The sequence below is a fragment of the Oryx dammah genome, unplaced genomic scaffold (assembly GCF_014754425.2).
Source record: "Oryx dammah isolate SB20612 unplaced genomic scaffold, SCBI_Odam_1.1 HiC_scaffold_29, whole genome shotgun sequence".
NCBI lineage: Eukaryota > Metazoa > Chordata > Mammalia > Artiodactyla > Bovidae > Oryx > Oryx dammah.
The window spans coordinates 109,539,003-109,554,296 of NW_024070213.1; the positions used below are offsets into that span (position 1 = coordinate 109,539,003).

A 15,294-nucleotide genomic window follows, 5' to 3' on the forward strand; every position below is an offset into this window, starting at 1 on the left:
TGAATAAGCAGGAACATATGCAAAAGAAATTTCTAGTCCATTTATAAATGCAGTTAACTCTGGAAGTGAAGAGAGGCATTATATTTAGAATAAACATGATTCTTACCATCTGAGATTGACTCCTAGGACATCCATTGATATCTTCAACTTTTTCATTTGCTAAAGCCAAGAAATAAAATAAAAGAGAGAAAAAAAGAACGACATGCTTAAGCCATGAAGTGAAACACACACACAGGAGACTGAGAAAAAAAAAAAGTGGGGGGGAAACAAAAAAACAAGCAAACGCTGCTGCTACATTCACTTTGTCTCCTAAGCTGTGTACAGGACACACTTGTAGCAGCCGCCAAGTCCATATGCAGAAATCAGGCAAATAAAGAAAACAAAAAAAGTGACTGAGAAGGAAGTTGCCGCTAATTCCTCAGCTTGTGCCAAATGACTGCTGACATGAAACCTTTCACAATTGTCCCTGCTGGATCAGGATACAGTTTCAAGGAATCTCAGAGTGTATGAGTTGCTCCAGCTAACGAAAAGCACACATGGGAGACATATGGTTTAATGAAGCGTTCATTTCTGACAATTCAGTGTATGTAACGATACAGCTCTAGCCATTTACAAGTATGGCCAAACTGCCTTTTTCAAACATTCTCACATAAACATTTTAATTAGATCACAGGGAGAGCTACATTAATCTCACAGACACATGGACCAAGTTTCTAAGCATTCGACTTAAATTGTATTTTACCCAAAGTAGGTGGGGACAGAGACTTTCAAGTTTTGTTTTGTTTTTCCAGAGGGGAGGTCTCACCAATGATCTGGATGATTTCTGCTAGCAGGACTCCATCTGCAATGTCTTGCTGCAAATCCTTGATCAGCCGCTTGTGGCCCGATTTTGCTAGGTAGTGGTTGGCCCAGTCTGTGTAAATCTGTTGAACAGAGGGAGGGAAGAAGTGAGATGGGATGAGGGAAAAGAGAGGCAATAAAAATGCTCAAGACAAATGTTGGATACAGAGGGATGTTATTCTGGATCACATTCCAGCTTAAGAAGTCATAGCTCAAAAGGAAATAGTTGTAAAATAACTTTTAAGTTCACTCTTTTTCAAAACCAGGGACTAGTCACTTGTGACCGAGCAAAACTCCCTTCCTGGATGACTACTGAGGAAGCTCCTGTTTGCATTAAGTTTCAGTTTTTACTCTCTTGCCTCTGGTTCCATCATACCGAAAAGAATCCTGTCTGTCCTTGTAAAAGGAAGCCACCTGGATTGACTTATATAGGAATCTCACTATAAAAATGTGTGTTTCTCTGAGCAGACTTTATTAAATCTGTCATGTGAGATACTACATGTGACAATATTTTGGCATCATTTTATGAAATAATTGCAGATGCCTAAGCTATTTTATTTGAATTGTCAAATCCCATTTCAGCTTCTCGTAATGTGTTTTTATAAGAGAACAGAGGAAGTTTAAATGCAGCTATTATGTAGAAATTGTAATTAATATAGAATTGAGGTATAGTTTATGAACTCTAAGCTTGGCTATCTATATAAAGAAGAGGTGTCTCTTCAAAAACAGATTATGATAGAGGAAAAAATAAATTGAAACTGTTCAAAAACTTCACAAAAATAATAAAATGTTACTAATCTTTCAAATGTTATAGGCACTTACTGATGTAATATAATCTAATTATAGGGATAAAACTTCAGTTTCATGAGAGGCTGGCAGGGACATATTAGTACACTTACAAGGCAGACCATAACATGATGTGATAGAAGAATAAAAACCTGAAATAAGAAGAGAGGAGGACAAATAACTGAGAAATGTAAAAATGTGTTATAGGAGAAGCACTGGAAGCAGAACTGGAAACATAATAGAACCTGAAGAGAGGAAGTGAAGGGAGGGGCTTTCCCCCAGAGGGTACAAGGTACAGAGAGGCAGAGGAACAAAGGAATCAAGCGCAGAGTTGAAAATCATGTAATTAAGGCAGGATGCCTGAAATTAGGACAAATCAGACTGGAAAGGTAAATTGTGCCTTGTGGTCATGAGCACTGAGACCCAAGCAAACTGCAAAAAAAAGAAAAAAAATTTTCTAACAAAATTAATACATGTTTTTATAAAAATAAAGTAAATCAGAAGTGTAAAAACCGGACAAATAAAAGTTTCCCACAACTTGCAACCCATTCACTTTTGAATAACTTGATATGAATAGTTCTAGAACGTTTTCTACACCCACACACTTCACCACATGACATCATATTACACACCATATACGCATACTCATGGCAGAATGCGTAACCAGATCTAGCTCAGTTTTACTTATCACTCTGCATTTTCAGCTTTTCATGTAACGATATTTTAATAATACTTCTAAAACCATTTTACAAAAATTTATCACTATTTGTGATGTTATATTATACATAGTATCAATCCCCCCTAACAAAAGATACTTATTTTGTTTAAAAATGTTTCTGTTGCTTCTAAATTTGTAAGAGACATCTTATATATTTGTCTTGCCACATACTTATACTAGTATTTTTTTACAGGACCAAAATCTAAAAACGGGGCTGCCAAGTGTTTTATAATGGATCCTAGGTACAAACATTTCAAAATGTAACACAAAAGAAAATGAGCCTTTATTTTGGAAAATATAAGGTAGCATCTTAATGCATATGTACTGGTAGAATGTGTTCTGAAAGAGATCAGTAATTTGAGGTATATCCTACTGCGTAAGAAAAACATATATGATGGCAACGCTACATCTTCTTTCTTTACATTCATTATCTTCTTTATACTGAAGATCATTAAAGTGTAAGAAAAATCACTTGCACAACTGTCTCCTTAATTAGAAAAAAAGCACAATTTCTAGATTGACATTTTTATTTGTTGATCATCTTCCTCAATTAAGATTTTATTCTACTTGTGTTATGGCAAAATTTTAATTTTATAAGATTTACACTGTTCATAATCTTAAAAAATTGAGCACTTTCCCTTCACCTACACATCAATCAAACGATAGCATTAATCATTTGGTGTCTAGTGGAAACTTCAGTGTGAGCCAGGCTTTATTTGTGCCTATCCCTGAGGCAGCGAGTTATTTATAAGGACCAGTTAACTGACTCTAAAGGACCCAAAATGATGAAGAATATGAGTTCTGAACTCGAGCAGACATTGCTTGGAGGCCCAGAAGACTCTTTGCTTCCCCCTGGAACCTTGAACAAATTACTTATATTTTCTAAACCTGATTCCTTATCTGCAAAATAATGATGATATAATACTTATAGTATTATGTCAAGACTAATAATATTGAACTTACAAAGGACCTGTCACAGAGTTGATCCTGAAAAAAGGCCTATTATTATTATTTTATGGCATCTAAATGTTATTTGCTATGGTGGCTTTCCAACAAATATTTGTTGACGTTATCATTGCTCAAAGGTTAAAAAATGTGGAAGTATTGGCAGTCGAAGACTGGAGAAACTGTATTCCTTGCTTTCTTACACTAGCCACATCTCTGACTCCTGCTATCTAATTCACCGAGGCCACAGATCTGTCCCCCATCCAAACTCTGAGGAATGTGTCCAATTTTGAGGCTGCAATGTTCTCATCCAGGCCTGCAGTGAATGCCTCCATCATTACACCACCTCCAACAAAGCTCATACCGCATGGTTTTTTTTTTTTAATGAAGGTATTAAATTACAGAAATTTTTCTTATTTAACATTTATTTAAATAGATACAAAATAGAATGCATTAAAAGTAAAAACAATAATATTTTTATTCTCCGAATGCATGCTAACAGTGCCTTATCCTCTATCCAAAGCCCTCTGGGACTTAGGTGAGAAAACAGATGGGAAGTCAGCTGGTCGGCTTCAAGACCTTGTTGAGAAAGCCTCTGACTGAGCTCAAGAAACATTTTTTCACTTGGTCCAGGATTTCTTCTAGAGGAATCCCAAGCCCAAGTGCTTTGACTTATCTAGCAACTCCAACATGTGAAATTTTGCTCAGATAATAATTCTGACTTAGTGGCAATCAGAAAAATATATTCAGACTAAATAAATGAACTTAAAAATTAGTTCCTATGTATTTTACTTAGTCTTTCTAACAGACATGTGTAGAAGATACTTGATTCAAATAAATCAGTGTTTTCCAAAGGGTTATAATATAGATGATGAAATATAAAACAATTACCTAGAAACTTCTATACATTCTAAATATTAAATATAAGCTTATAGTTTCATATCTTTAATAAAAACTTAAATTTAAAAAAGTGGAAATAGGAAGTGTGTCTTTAAGAAGACAATCTTCAAGGAAAGGACATATGGTATATAAGTGTGTTTAAAAATCATCAATAAACTTACTGTAATAATATGATGAAAGAAGATACAAACAACCTTGTCAACCATCATTAAAATCTGTTGTTCAAATAAATACAGAATTTATTTGAACAGAATGGTGAAATCAGAATGGTGAAATCATGACCAGATTTTGGATAAGAGCTCCAAAGTTGCCCTTGGTTAATTTCCACTAAAATAATCACATTATTTAACCTTTTAACCTCAGTTGAATGAGTAAAATGTGTGGTAACATCTTTTGTAGGATTATACTACAAATTAGAGGGTTATTTTGTGTGTGTGTGAAGAAACCAATATAATTGAAAATAACATCAAATTACTCATAAATCAATATTTTGTACTTTCTATAGCAGGATCACTGAGTATTTAAGTCATCAAGGTTCTGACCAAAACTTTAAATAGCATTTACCTTTAAGCATCTTAAGCCAACTTTCCTCAACTATTTTAACTGCAATGTTATGAATATAAATGTCATCTCATGTAGCAATTATATTTAATTATAATTAATTAATTATAATTCAGAAGAATTAATGAGATTACACTTACCAAAGTGCTACTTAGAAACTCTAGCACATTTGTACATCTAATTATTCATTCACAGTGAGTTAAAATAATAGAATTAAATGCACCATGGCATATTTTATACTTTGTATTTATCAGCATGTGTTTTAGGGCCTGTATGCAACAGCAGGTATTCTTTAAGGAACAATCTACAGGGCTGAAATTTCTGCTCTTCCATTTACTATCCATGTGGATAGTCACTGAACATTTATTTTCTCTCTATCAGATTTTTCTCACCTATAAGATGGTAATAATAGTATTATCTACTAATGGAATTATTGTGAGGATTGAATAAATTTATACTCTTGGAACATGGCCTTTCACTTACTAAATATGTGTTAAATGTCAAATAGTGTTAGTAGTTCATGTTTCAATATAAAATACATTTATGTTAATTGTAATTAGTTTATTAACATAATTCATCAGTATCACTGTCAAATCCTTAAATATTAGCTGTCTACACAAATGTAGATAACCTAACTAATGAAGGAAAATTGCTGCAGGTTATAATGATCTCTTAAGTACTGATCCTATAATTTTTCTTTTACAGTGCTCTCTTCAGCAGCACATACACTAAAATATTTCTTTTACAATGCTTGTTTTTAAATTACAGAACAATAGGGTCAGAGAGAAGGCAATATTCCTGATTTCAAGCCATACTAGAAAGCTATGGTCATCAAAACAATATGATATAAAAATCAATAAACAGACCAATGGAACAAATCTGAAAACCTAAAAATAACCCAAGCATTTACAGTCAAGTAACATTTGACAAAAGGGCTAAGAACACTCAACAGAGAAAAGGCAGTTAATTCAGTAAATGGTGCTGAGATAATTAGATACTCACACGTGAAAGAATGAAACCGCACCCATGTCTTATGCCACTTTACAAAAATTAACTCAAAATGGACTAACCTTGAAACCATGAAACTCCTAGAAATAAACACAGGAATCAATTCTTTGACATGGGTCTTGGGAATGAATTTTTGCATATGACATGTAAAGCTCAAAAAATAAAATTAAGAACAAATGGGACTGTACCAAACAAAAAAGCTTTGACACAGCAAAAGAAACTATCAATAAAGTGAAAAGACTACCCATAAAATGGGAAAAATATTTGCAAACTACTCATGTGATGACGGAATTAATATCTAAGATACATTTTAAAAAATCATATAATGCAAAAGGAAAAATAGATATAATCCAATTAAAAAAAGGCAAAAGATCTGAATAGAGATTTCTCTAAAGAAAATATACAGAAGGTCAACAGGTATGAGGAAAGATGTTCAGTATCACTAAACATTAGGGAAATGCAAATAAAAACCACAATGTGATATTACCTCATGTCTATTAGAATGGCTGTTATCAAAAAGATGAGAAAATAAACGCTGGTGTGAATATGGAGAAAAGACTTCCTCCTTGTTTTTTTCTTTTTACTCTATGTGAGCAGATGGATGTTACTGAACCTAGTGAAATTATTAGATAATAATTATTAGAAATTATTATACTAATAATTTCACAGTATATGTAAACCAAAGGCTTCCCAGCTAGTGCTAGCGGTAAAGAGCTTGCTTGCCAATGCAGCAGACGTAAGAGATATGGGTTCCATCCTTGGGTTGGGAAGATACCCTGGCAGAGCAGGAGATGGCAACCCACCCAGTATTCTTGTGTGGAGAATCCCATGGACAGAGGAGCCTGGAAGGCGAGTCCACAGAGTCACACAGAGTCGGACACGACTGTAGCTACTTAGCACACACACTGGCGTATATAACCAAACTATCAGGCTGTATATCAATCATCTCTCAGTAAAACTGCAAGTGGATAAATAAATATGGCCAAACACACAACACAAACAAAAATAGAAGACAATACATAGATACCACATTGCTTTTGTTCTGTTACAGCAAAACAACATCACAAGTTCTACTTTGATTCTCCACGGAGTCTTAAACTTTTGCTCATGATGACTTCTTTTTAACTACTGACAACATAATGTACTGCTGTTGTGTATCACAACAATCTATTCCTGAATTTTTTAACCATAATTTCAGAATTTGATAAGTGTATTTTAGGTAACCTGACAGTTAAATAAAATAATTATGACTTTTTTATTCTTGCATATACTGCACAGAGGTACACAAATGTGTCAGAGACATTAATTTATTTATAATGAGTGCTAAATGATCAAAAGAATGTAGAGAAGTAGGTTGGGAAAGATGGATTCTTTAGTCGAAAATCTATTTTAATAGAAATACACTAACCTATAACCTAAAGTCCTGAATATTCATTGGAAGGACTGATGCTGAAGCTGAAACTCCAATACTTTGGTCACCTGATGCGAAGAACTGACTCCCTGGAAAAGACACTGATGCTGGGAAAGATCAAAGGCGGGAGGAGAAGGCGACGATTGAGGATGAGATGGCTTGATGGCATCACTGACTCAATGGACATGAGTTTGAGTAAACTCCAGGAGTTGGTGATGGGCAGGGAAGCCTGGAATGCTGCAGTCCATGGGGGTCACAAAGAGTCGGTCACGACTGAGGGACTGAACTGATAACTTAATTAGAAAATATTATAAGTGAAGTCTGATAATTTTTAAATATCCCTTGAGCCAGTTTTAACCCTGCATTTACTTATTCCATTAGTGTCTCCCCAGCATTTAAGGAGTAGTGACATTCCCTTAAACACTACTCTCCAGTTCATTCAAAGCACTGCCTTTCAGAAGGCAAACAGGCTCTTCTAAACCCACAGCAGAGAGAAATCATTTTGAAAGCCAAGAATTTCCATGGCAATAAGAGGCTTCTGCATTATATAAATCAGCAAAGTACTAAGCACATAAAAGATAAGCCATAAATGGTGGACTAGGGAAGCATTTTTCCCAGAAAGAGAATTAGTACTGGCAAGACAACTGGAAGAAAGGAAAGGTACTAAGATGTGACCTAACAGGCCACTTGTCTGGGTAGAATTTCACAGTCACATGCGGACCCAAGAAGGACTCACAAAGCATAACATGTATCAGAAGTTTGTGGGACAGCATCTATTTTTTGTTTTTGCTTTTTCCCAATTCCTGAAAACAATATGGAATTGTCTAAGGGAAAGCCACTTATCCTAGAGAGTATTTGAAATCAGGACAGGAAGAATGCTGAGAACTGATACACGAAAGGACAAAAAGAAAGAAAGATGTGATCACAGGTTATGATCAGTACAGTCTGACAGGCACCATAAGTTTCACCATCAATGGGCAGCAGCCCTGGGGGGCACTGGTGGCCCAGAAGACGTGGCATCACAGAGCCATGAGAACAAGTAACCCTGGGCCCTAACCCTCCCCAGACCACCCTTCAGAAAGAAATGCGCATGGGGAAGGAGAAGACTCGGGAACTGACTGGGCCTTTGGCTTCCCTGGCGGCTCAGAGGTTAAAGCGTCTGCCTCCAGTGCGGGAAACTCAGGTTCGATCCGTGGGTCGGAAACAGCACCCCGCTCCAGTATTCTTGCCTGGAGAATCCCACGGACAGAGGAGCTTGGTAGGCTACAGCCCACGGGGTCACAAAGAGTCGGACATGACTGAGTGACTTCACTTTCACTTTTACTTTCTGATAATACTGGGCTTTAAACTGGAAGTAACTTTGATTTGGGAAAAATCAATTTTCTCCTGCTGAATAGGAATAGAGACTTAAAAGCTATGATTTTACACACCTCAGTATAAGACTCAAAAATCCATGAACAACAGGCAAACTTAGACAAAAGGATTAGCAAAATTACTAAGGATTTAAGATTTAAAACATGCTATTTTTAGTCAGCTTGGAATTTGATCCCAGACTGGATCTTCAGGTGTTATCACAGAACTGATAAGACCAATGATCCATGGAGGTCAATGTCATGGCTCTTGCAGACCTTCTGGAAATCTCAATACTGAGGGCTATGAGTGAGCGTATGTGCTCAGTCATGTCCGACTCTTTGCGACCCCAAGGACTCCAGCCCATCATGCTTCTCTGTCCACGGGATTTTCCAACCAAGAATACTGGAGTGGGTTGCCATTTCCCTCTCCAAGAGATCTTCCTGACCCAGGGACTGAACCCACATTTCTTGCGTCTCCTACATTGGGAGGCGGATTCTTTACCACTGCACCATCTCGGAAGTCCCAAAGAGGTATTATTATAAAATGAACACATTAAAAGCTTTTGATAATATCACTATCATCACAATGCATGTAACAGAGTCACCAAGTATATGATTAACTCAGTTAGTAGGAAAATACTATTTATGAAGTTTTTCAAACAATTCACTGTTTGGAGGTTGATTAAAAGTGAACATTAATTTTGCTTATAGAATTGGCAAAGACTTAAACATGATAATATTTAGTGCTGACAAGAGTGTGACAGGGCATTCTTATAAACTCACAGTTGGATGTAAATTGACCAACTTTTCTGAAAAGCTACCTCCCAGATTCAGAAGTAGTGCTTCTCAGAATTTCTGAGGGGGAACTTCATTGCCACTGTATTTCTTTGATGAGTTAATTGTGTATTTGCCCATTTTTTCTTAGGGTGGTCACTTTTTTAATCACTGAAATGTAAGCCCAAGCTTATACGACTGACTATTTAATTAGTTTTCCCTACTAGACTGACTTATTTAGTTTTGTTGACCTTATATCCAAAGTGCCTACTGTATTCCCTGGTATACAGTAGTCACTCATTAAAAACTTGAATAAATGAGTGAGCTGAATAGCAGTTACTTAATAAAAAATTATTGAAGCAGTTAAAAAATGAATATTAATGAATAAACAACCCAGCAAATCAGAAGGTCTTTGAAAGCAGGTAAATTCTAAAGTAAGCATAAAATAAATTCCAATAATTTCCTTTTGCTATTTTTTCTTTCTCACATCCAATCTCTAACCCAGTTCTGTTAACTCGATCATCTTCATGCCTTCTGACCCTTCAGCTCCATTGCTGATGTAATTTTTCTGGTTCAACTTCTCATCATCTCTCACACAAATTACTTTAAAAGTCCTAGGAATTGTTTCTAAGTTGGGCAGGCTAAGTACTAAACTATTCTAAATACTATAGATAGGAACTGCTTTAAAGTGCAAAATTATTAAATTATTAAGTAATTTACCTTCCTACCTAAAAGTTACAGGATAGCTCCCACTTGATTTGAGAAGAAAACTTTCCTTCTGAAGCCAATTTTCTCCAGTTTTTAAAAGCAATTTTGCTCAAAGAAAAATGGCAAAAAAGAAAAGATAAAAAAGACAGCCACAACTCTGAAGGTTCTAGAAGAATAATGGAAGATTGAGGGATGCCATCCAAAAGGATAAGCTTTGACAAGCAGAGAGAAGGGAAAAGCATATCCCATATATATGTTGTAAGATGGTGAAACATAGTAAGAGGCAGGGGTGTATTTTACATTCTGAATTCTGAATCCATTTGTTCAGAATAATTCCATTTGTTCAGAGCGTGGGGAAGAGGCACATTGAAAAGCTAGAGAAAAAATAACAGGGATCGGATAAGGGTCCTGTGCAAAGAAGGCTACATCAGTACTTGAGGTGAAAGCTTATTCTTATGTAGGAGACGTAACACTGACAGACATGACTGTATTTCCAAACTCTAGCTCCGGTGCAGCCATGGAGGATCATTTGGAAGAGAGGAAAGCAATGAGGGGAGATTACTTAAGAGGATTTCACATGCTAGCAAGGTAATGCACAAAATCCTTCCAGCTAGGTTTCAACAGTACGTGAACTGAGAACTTCCAGATGTACAAACTGTATTTAGAAAAGGCAGAGGAACCAGTGATCAAACTGCCAACATCCATTTGATCACAGAAAAAGCAAGGGAATTCCAGAAAAAAATCATCTGCTTCACTGACTATGCTAAGTCCTTTCACTGTGGGGTCACAACAAACTGTGTAAATTACACAGAGATGGGAATACACAGAAATGGGAATACCAGACCACCTTACCTACCTCCTGAGAAACATGTATGCAGGTCAAGAAGCAACAGAACTGAACATGGAACGATGGTTCCAAATTGGGAAAGGAGTATGTCAAGGCTGTATATTGTTACCATGCCTATTTAACTTATATGCAGAGCACGTTATGAGAAATGCTGGGCTGGATGAAGCACAAGCTGGAATCAAGATTGCTGGGAGAAATATCAACAACCTCAGATAGGCAGGTGATACCACTCTAATGGCACAAAAGGAAGAGAAACTAAAGAGCCTCTTATTGAGGGTGAAAGAGGAGAGTGAAAAAGCTGGCTTAAAACTCAACATTCATAAAACTAAAACCATAGCTTCCAGTCCCATCACTTCATGGCAAATAGATGGGGTAACCATGGAAACAGTGAGAGACTTTATTTTCTTGGGCTCTAAAAGCACTGTGGACAGCGACTGAAGGCGTGAAATTAAAAGACGTTCACCCCTTGGAAGAAAAGCTATGACAAACCTAGATAGTATATTAAAAAGCAGAGACATCACTTTGCTGACAAAGGTCCATACAGTCAAAGCTATGCTTTTTCCAGTAGTCATGTACAGATGTAGAGTTGGACCATAAAGAAGGCTGAGCACCGAAGAATTTATGCTTTCAAACTGTAGAGCTGGAGAAGACTCTTGAGAGTCCCTTGGACAGCAAAGAGATCAGACCAGTCAATCCTAAAAGAAATCAACCTTGAATATTCAATGGAAGGACTGATGCTGAAGCTGAAACTCCAATACTCTGGGAACCTGATATGAAGAATTGACTCCTTGGAAAAGACCCTGATGCTGGAAAGATTGAGTGCAAGACAAGAAGGAAATGACAAAGGATGAGATGGTTGGATGGCATCACCAACTCAACACACATGAGTTTGTGCAAACTCAGAGAGACAGTGGACAAGGGAAGCCTGGCATGTACAGTCTAAAGGGTCACAAAGAGCTGGACACGACTTAGCATGACTTCTTTCTCATAGTGAAATAAATACTTCACCACCCTGGTATTTTCTAGAAACTCTCCCTTAAAAGAACAAGAGCAGAAACCAAAAACTCTTAACTCCATGACTATAATACATGAACATAGAAAGGAGATGAAAGAGTGATGCATGACTTAGCAAAGAGAAATAAAGAAACATCAAACCCACAGGATCTGCAGAGGGAGATTCCAAAGCAATGCAAGGAAGTTTTCCCATAGAACCCCAGAACAGCTCCGAAAGTGTGGGCAACAGACCAAATGGAAGCTGGGAGGAACCAGAGACAGCTGTAGAATTCCTCGTCTCCCACTCATACCATCCAAAGCCTGGAAATACAGACCAGGGAAATTCCAAACTGAGAGTTACCAGCCAGGCAGGAAGGTGGAAGCGTAAGAATGAAAATGAGAGATAAATATTATGCATCATGAAATGAAGACTCCAGCAACCGTCTTCCTCTACTGGTGTTCTTCTCCTTCAGAAATGCAGGAGTATATTTCCCCATCCTCATTCTAGCCTCATTCCAGAACTGGAAAGTCTTTCTCTGACAACAGTAGTTATCTCTAAAACCAAAGACAGCAAAATTTAAGATACCCAGTGAATCAACCAGCTGGCCAGTGGGGGACCTATAATTAATCCCAGAAGACATTAAGAAATGTGTGGACGTGTGAACACAGCTTTATAGTGTCTCACACTTGGTGCACACAGAGTTGAAGCTTACAATACATTTGATAAAACCCTCTAAAATAAAATACAGACACCAGAAGGGCAGATAAAAGAGTCAGAATAAAATACTGTAAAAGGCAGGAGTAGACTAGAACTTCAAGAAAGTTATAATATTGGTGTCTACCACTTAGTAGACACCCAAAAAAGTCTGGCTTTCAGTCTTTTGAGCCATCTGTACACAATCCATACAGATGATATATACGTGATGCTTTCATTTTTATATTTGAAGAAAACATAAATGTTTCTTAATTGTTTAAAATATCTGATTTTTGGCTGCAAAGAAGAAAATGCCTTAATGATGATTAGTACACTTCTGGTACATGTCACATATATTACTAATAATATATCCCATGTGAAGGGATTACCAGTCTTAAATAAACATGATTAAAATTCATGTACATGCAAAACTATCACTTTCCATTATTACTGCACTTAGTGTTTCAAATTCTTTGAGAGTTATTTCCTATATGAGACTACAATACACCTAGACCACCTACTGTATTTATTTTGAGCATAAGTGGGATGAACCAAATCATCATCAATATTCTCAAACCTCACGCTTGCAACCCTATGGATCCCAGTGACATGTTTTTGGTATGAAGCTGCCAAATGCACCCCTTGACTTTTCTTAGTCAAGGGGTGCATTTTACTGAATTTACTGAAACAAATTATATTGATATTTTCATTTACAACTGCATTCATCTGCTTAACTTTATACCACAAATTATTAACTTGGAATCTAATGACCTCTCCCTATAGGCATACCTCCAAGATATTGTGGGTTCCATTCTAGACTACCTCAGTAAAGCATGTGTCTCAACAAAGCAGGTCAGAGGAATTTTGTTTTCTAGTGCATGTAAAAGCTATGTTTACACTATGCTGTAGTTTATTAAGAGCAACAGACATAAAGTGGAAAAATTTACATACTTTAAATTAAAAATACTTTATTGGTAAAAATTCTATCTGAGCCTTCAGCGAGTCACAATCTTTTTCAACAGTAACCAAAAAACATCACTGATCACAGATTATCATAACAAATGTAGTAATAATGAAAAAGGCTGAAATATTGCAAGAAATACCCAAATGTGACACAGAGACATGAAGTGAAAAACTACTACTGGGAAAGCTTGATGCAGGGTTGTTATACAACTACAATTTATTAAAAAACCTATTATTGGTGAAGTGCAATAAAGTGAAACAACAAAACAAGATCTGCCTCATTGATATTGGGAATAAGAAAGTCTCAGATGGGCAGGAACAGACAGAATGGAATGCAAAAGTAAAACCTGGTGACATTCTAACCACTCAGCTCCTTTGTCCAAATCATCATTTCCCACAATCTTGTGAAGGCTCCCTGGCATCCGTTTGCAGTCACGTGTCACTGAACCATTTCAGCACTGCAAATGCACAGACTGCTTCAGCTTTTGAGAAATATTATCTCCTTCACTTAAGGTTTTAAGTGTGATCATCATCCTGGGCAATTTCCTCATGAGTGAGTAATCCATTAAAAACTGCCAGAAATTAAATATATAAGAAGCATCTACCAGGTACAGAAGAACTATATAAAAAAGATCTTCATGACCCAGATAACCAGGATGATGTGATCACTCACCTAGAGCCAGACGTCCTGGAATGTGAAGTCAAGTGGGTCTTAGAAAGCATCACTACGAATAAAGCTAGTGGAGGTGATGGAATTCCAGTTGAGCTATTTCAAATCCTGGAAGATGATGCTGTGAAAGTGCTGCACTCAATATGCCAGCAAATTTGGAAAACTCAGCAGTGGCCACAAGATGGGAAAATGTCAGTTTTCATTCCAGTCCCAAAGAAAGGCAATGCCAAAGAATGCTCAAACTACCGCACAGTTGCACTCATCGCACACACTAGCAAAGTAATGCTCAAAATTCTCCAAGCCAGGCTTCCACAGTACATGAACTGTGAACTTCCAAAATTGCCAACATCCATTGGATCATTGAACATGCAACAGAGTTCCAGAAAAACATCTACTTCTGCTTTATTGACTACACCAAAGCCTTTGACCATGTGGATCACAAAAACTGTGGAAAATTCTTCAAGAGATGAGAATACCAGACCACCTGATGCCTCCTGAGAAATCTGTACGCAGGTCAAGAAGCAAAAGCTACAACTAGACATGGAACAAAAGGCTGGTTCCAAATTGGGAATGGAGTACGTCAAGGCTGTATATTATCACCCTGTTTATTTAACTAATATGCAGAGTACATCAAGTGAAATGCTGGGCTGGATGAAGCACAGCTGGAAGGAATCAAGATTGCCAGGAAAAATATCAATAACCTCAGATATGAAGATGACACCACCCTTATGGCAGAAAGTGAAAAAGAACTAAAAAGCCTCTTGATGAAAGTGAAAGAGGAGAGTGAAAAAGTTGGCTTAAAGCTCAACATTCAGAAAACGAAGATCATGGCATCTGGTCCCATCACTTCATGGCAAATAGAAGGGGGAACAACGGGAACAGGGTCAGACTTTATTTTGGGGCTCCAAAATCACTGCAGATCGTGGCTACAGCCATGAAATTAAAAGACGCTTGCTCCTTGGGAGAAAACCTATGACCAACCTAGGCAGCATATTAAAAAGCAGAGACATTACTTTCCTGACAAAGGTCCGTCTAGTCAAAGCTATGGTTTTTTCCAGTAGTCATGTGTGGATGTGAGAGTTGGACTTTAAAGAAAGCTGAGCACTGAAAAATTGATGCTTTTG

General features: G+C 36.9%; 1 protein-coding gene across 6 annotated transcripts in view; it reads right to left on the reverse strand.

Moving 5' to 3' along the window:
- Positions 1 to 15,294, reverse strand: part of NAV3 (neuron navigator 3) — a 608,990-nt gene that overhangs the window by 274,679 nt on the left and 319,017 nt on the right. For all 6 annotated transcript variants that reach the window (XM_040233842.1, XM_040233840.1, XM_040233838.1 and 3 more), the window contains exons 2-3: positions 806 to 923; positions 107 to 159 (exon numbers count right to left, since the gene is read on the reverse strand). In XM_040233842.1, coding sequence (XP_040089776.1) covers positions 107 to 159; positions 806 to 923 — 171 coding nt within the window. The remainder of the gene's footprint in view (positions 1 to 106; positions 160 to 805; positions 924 to 15,294) is intronic.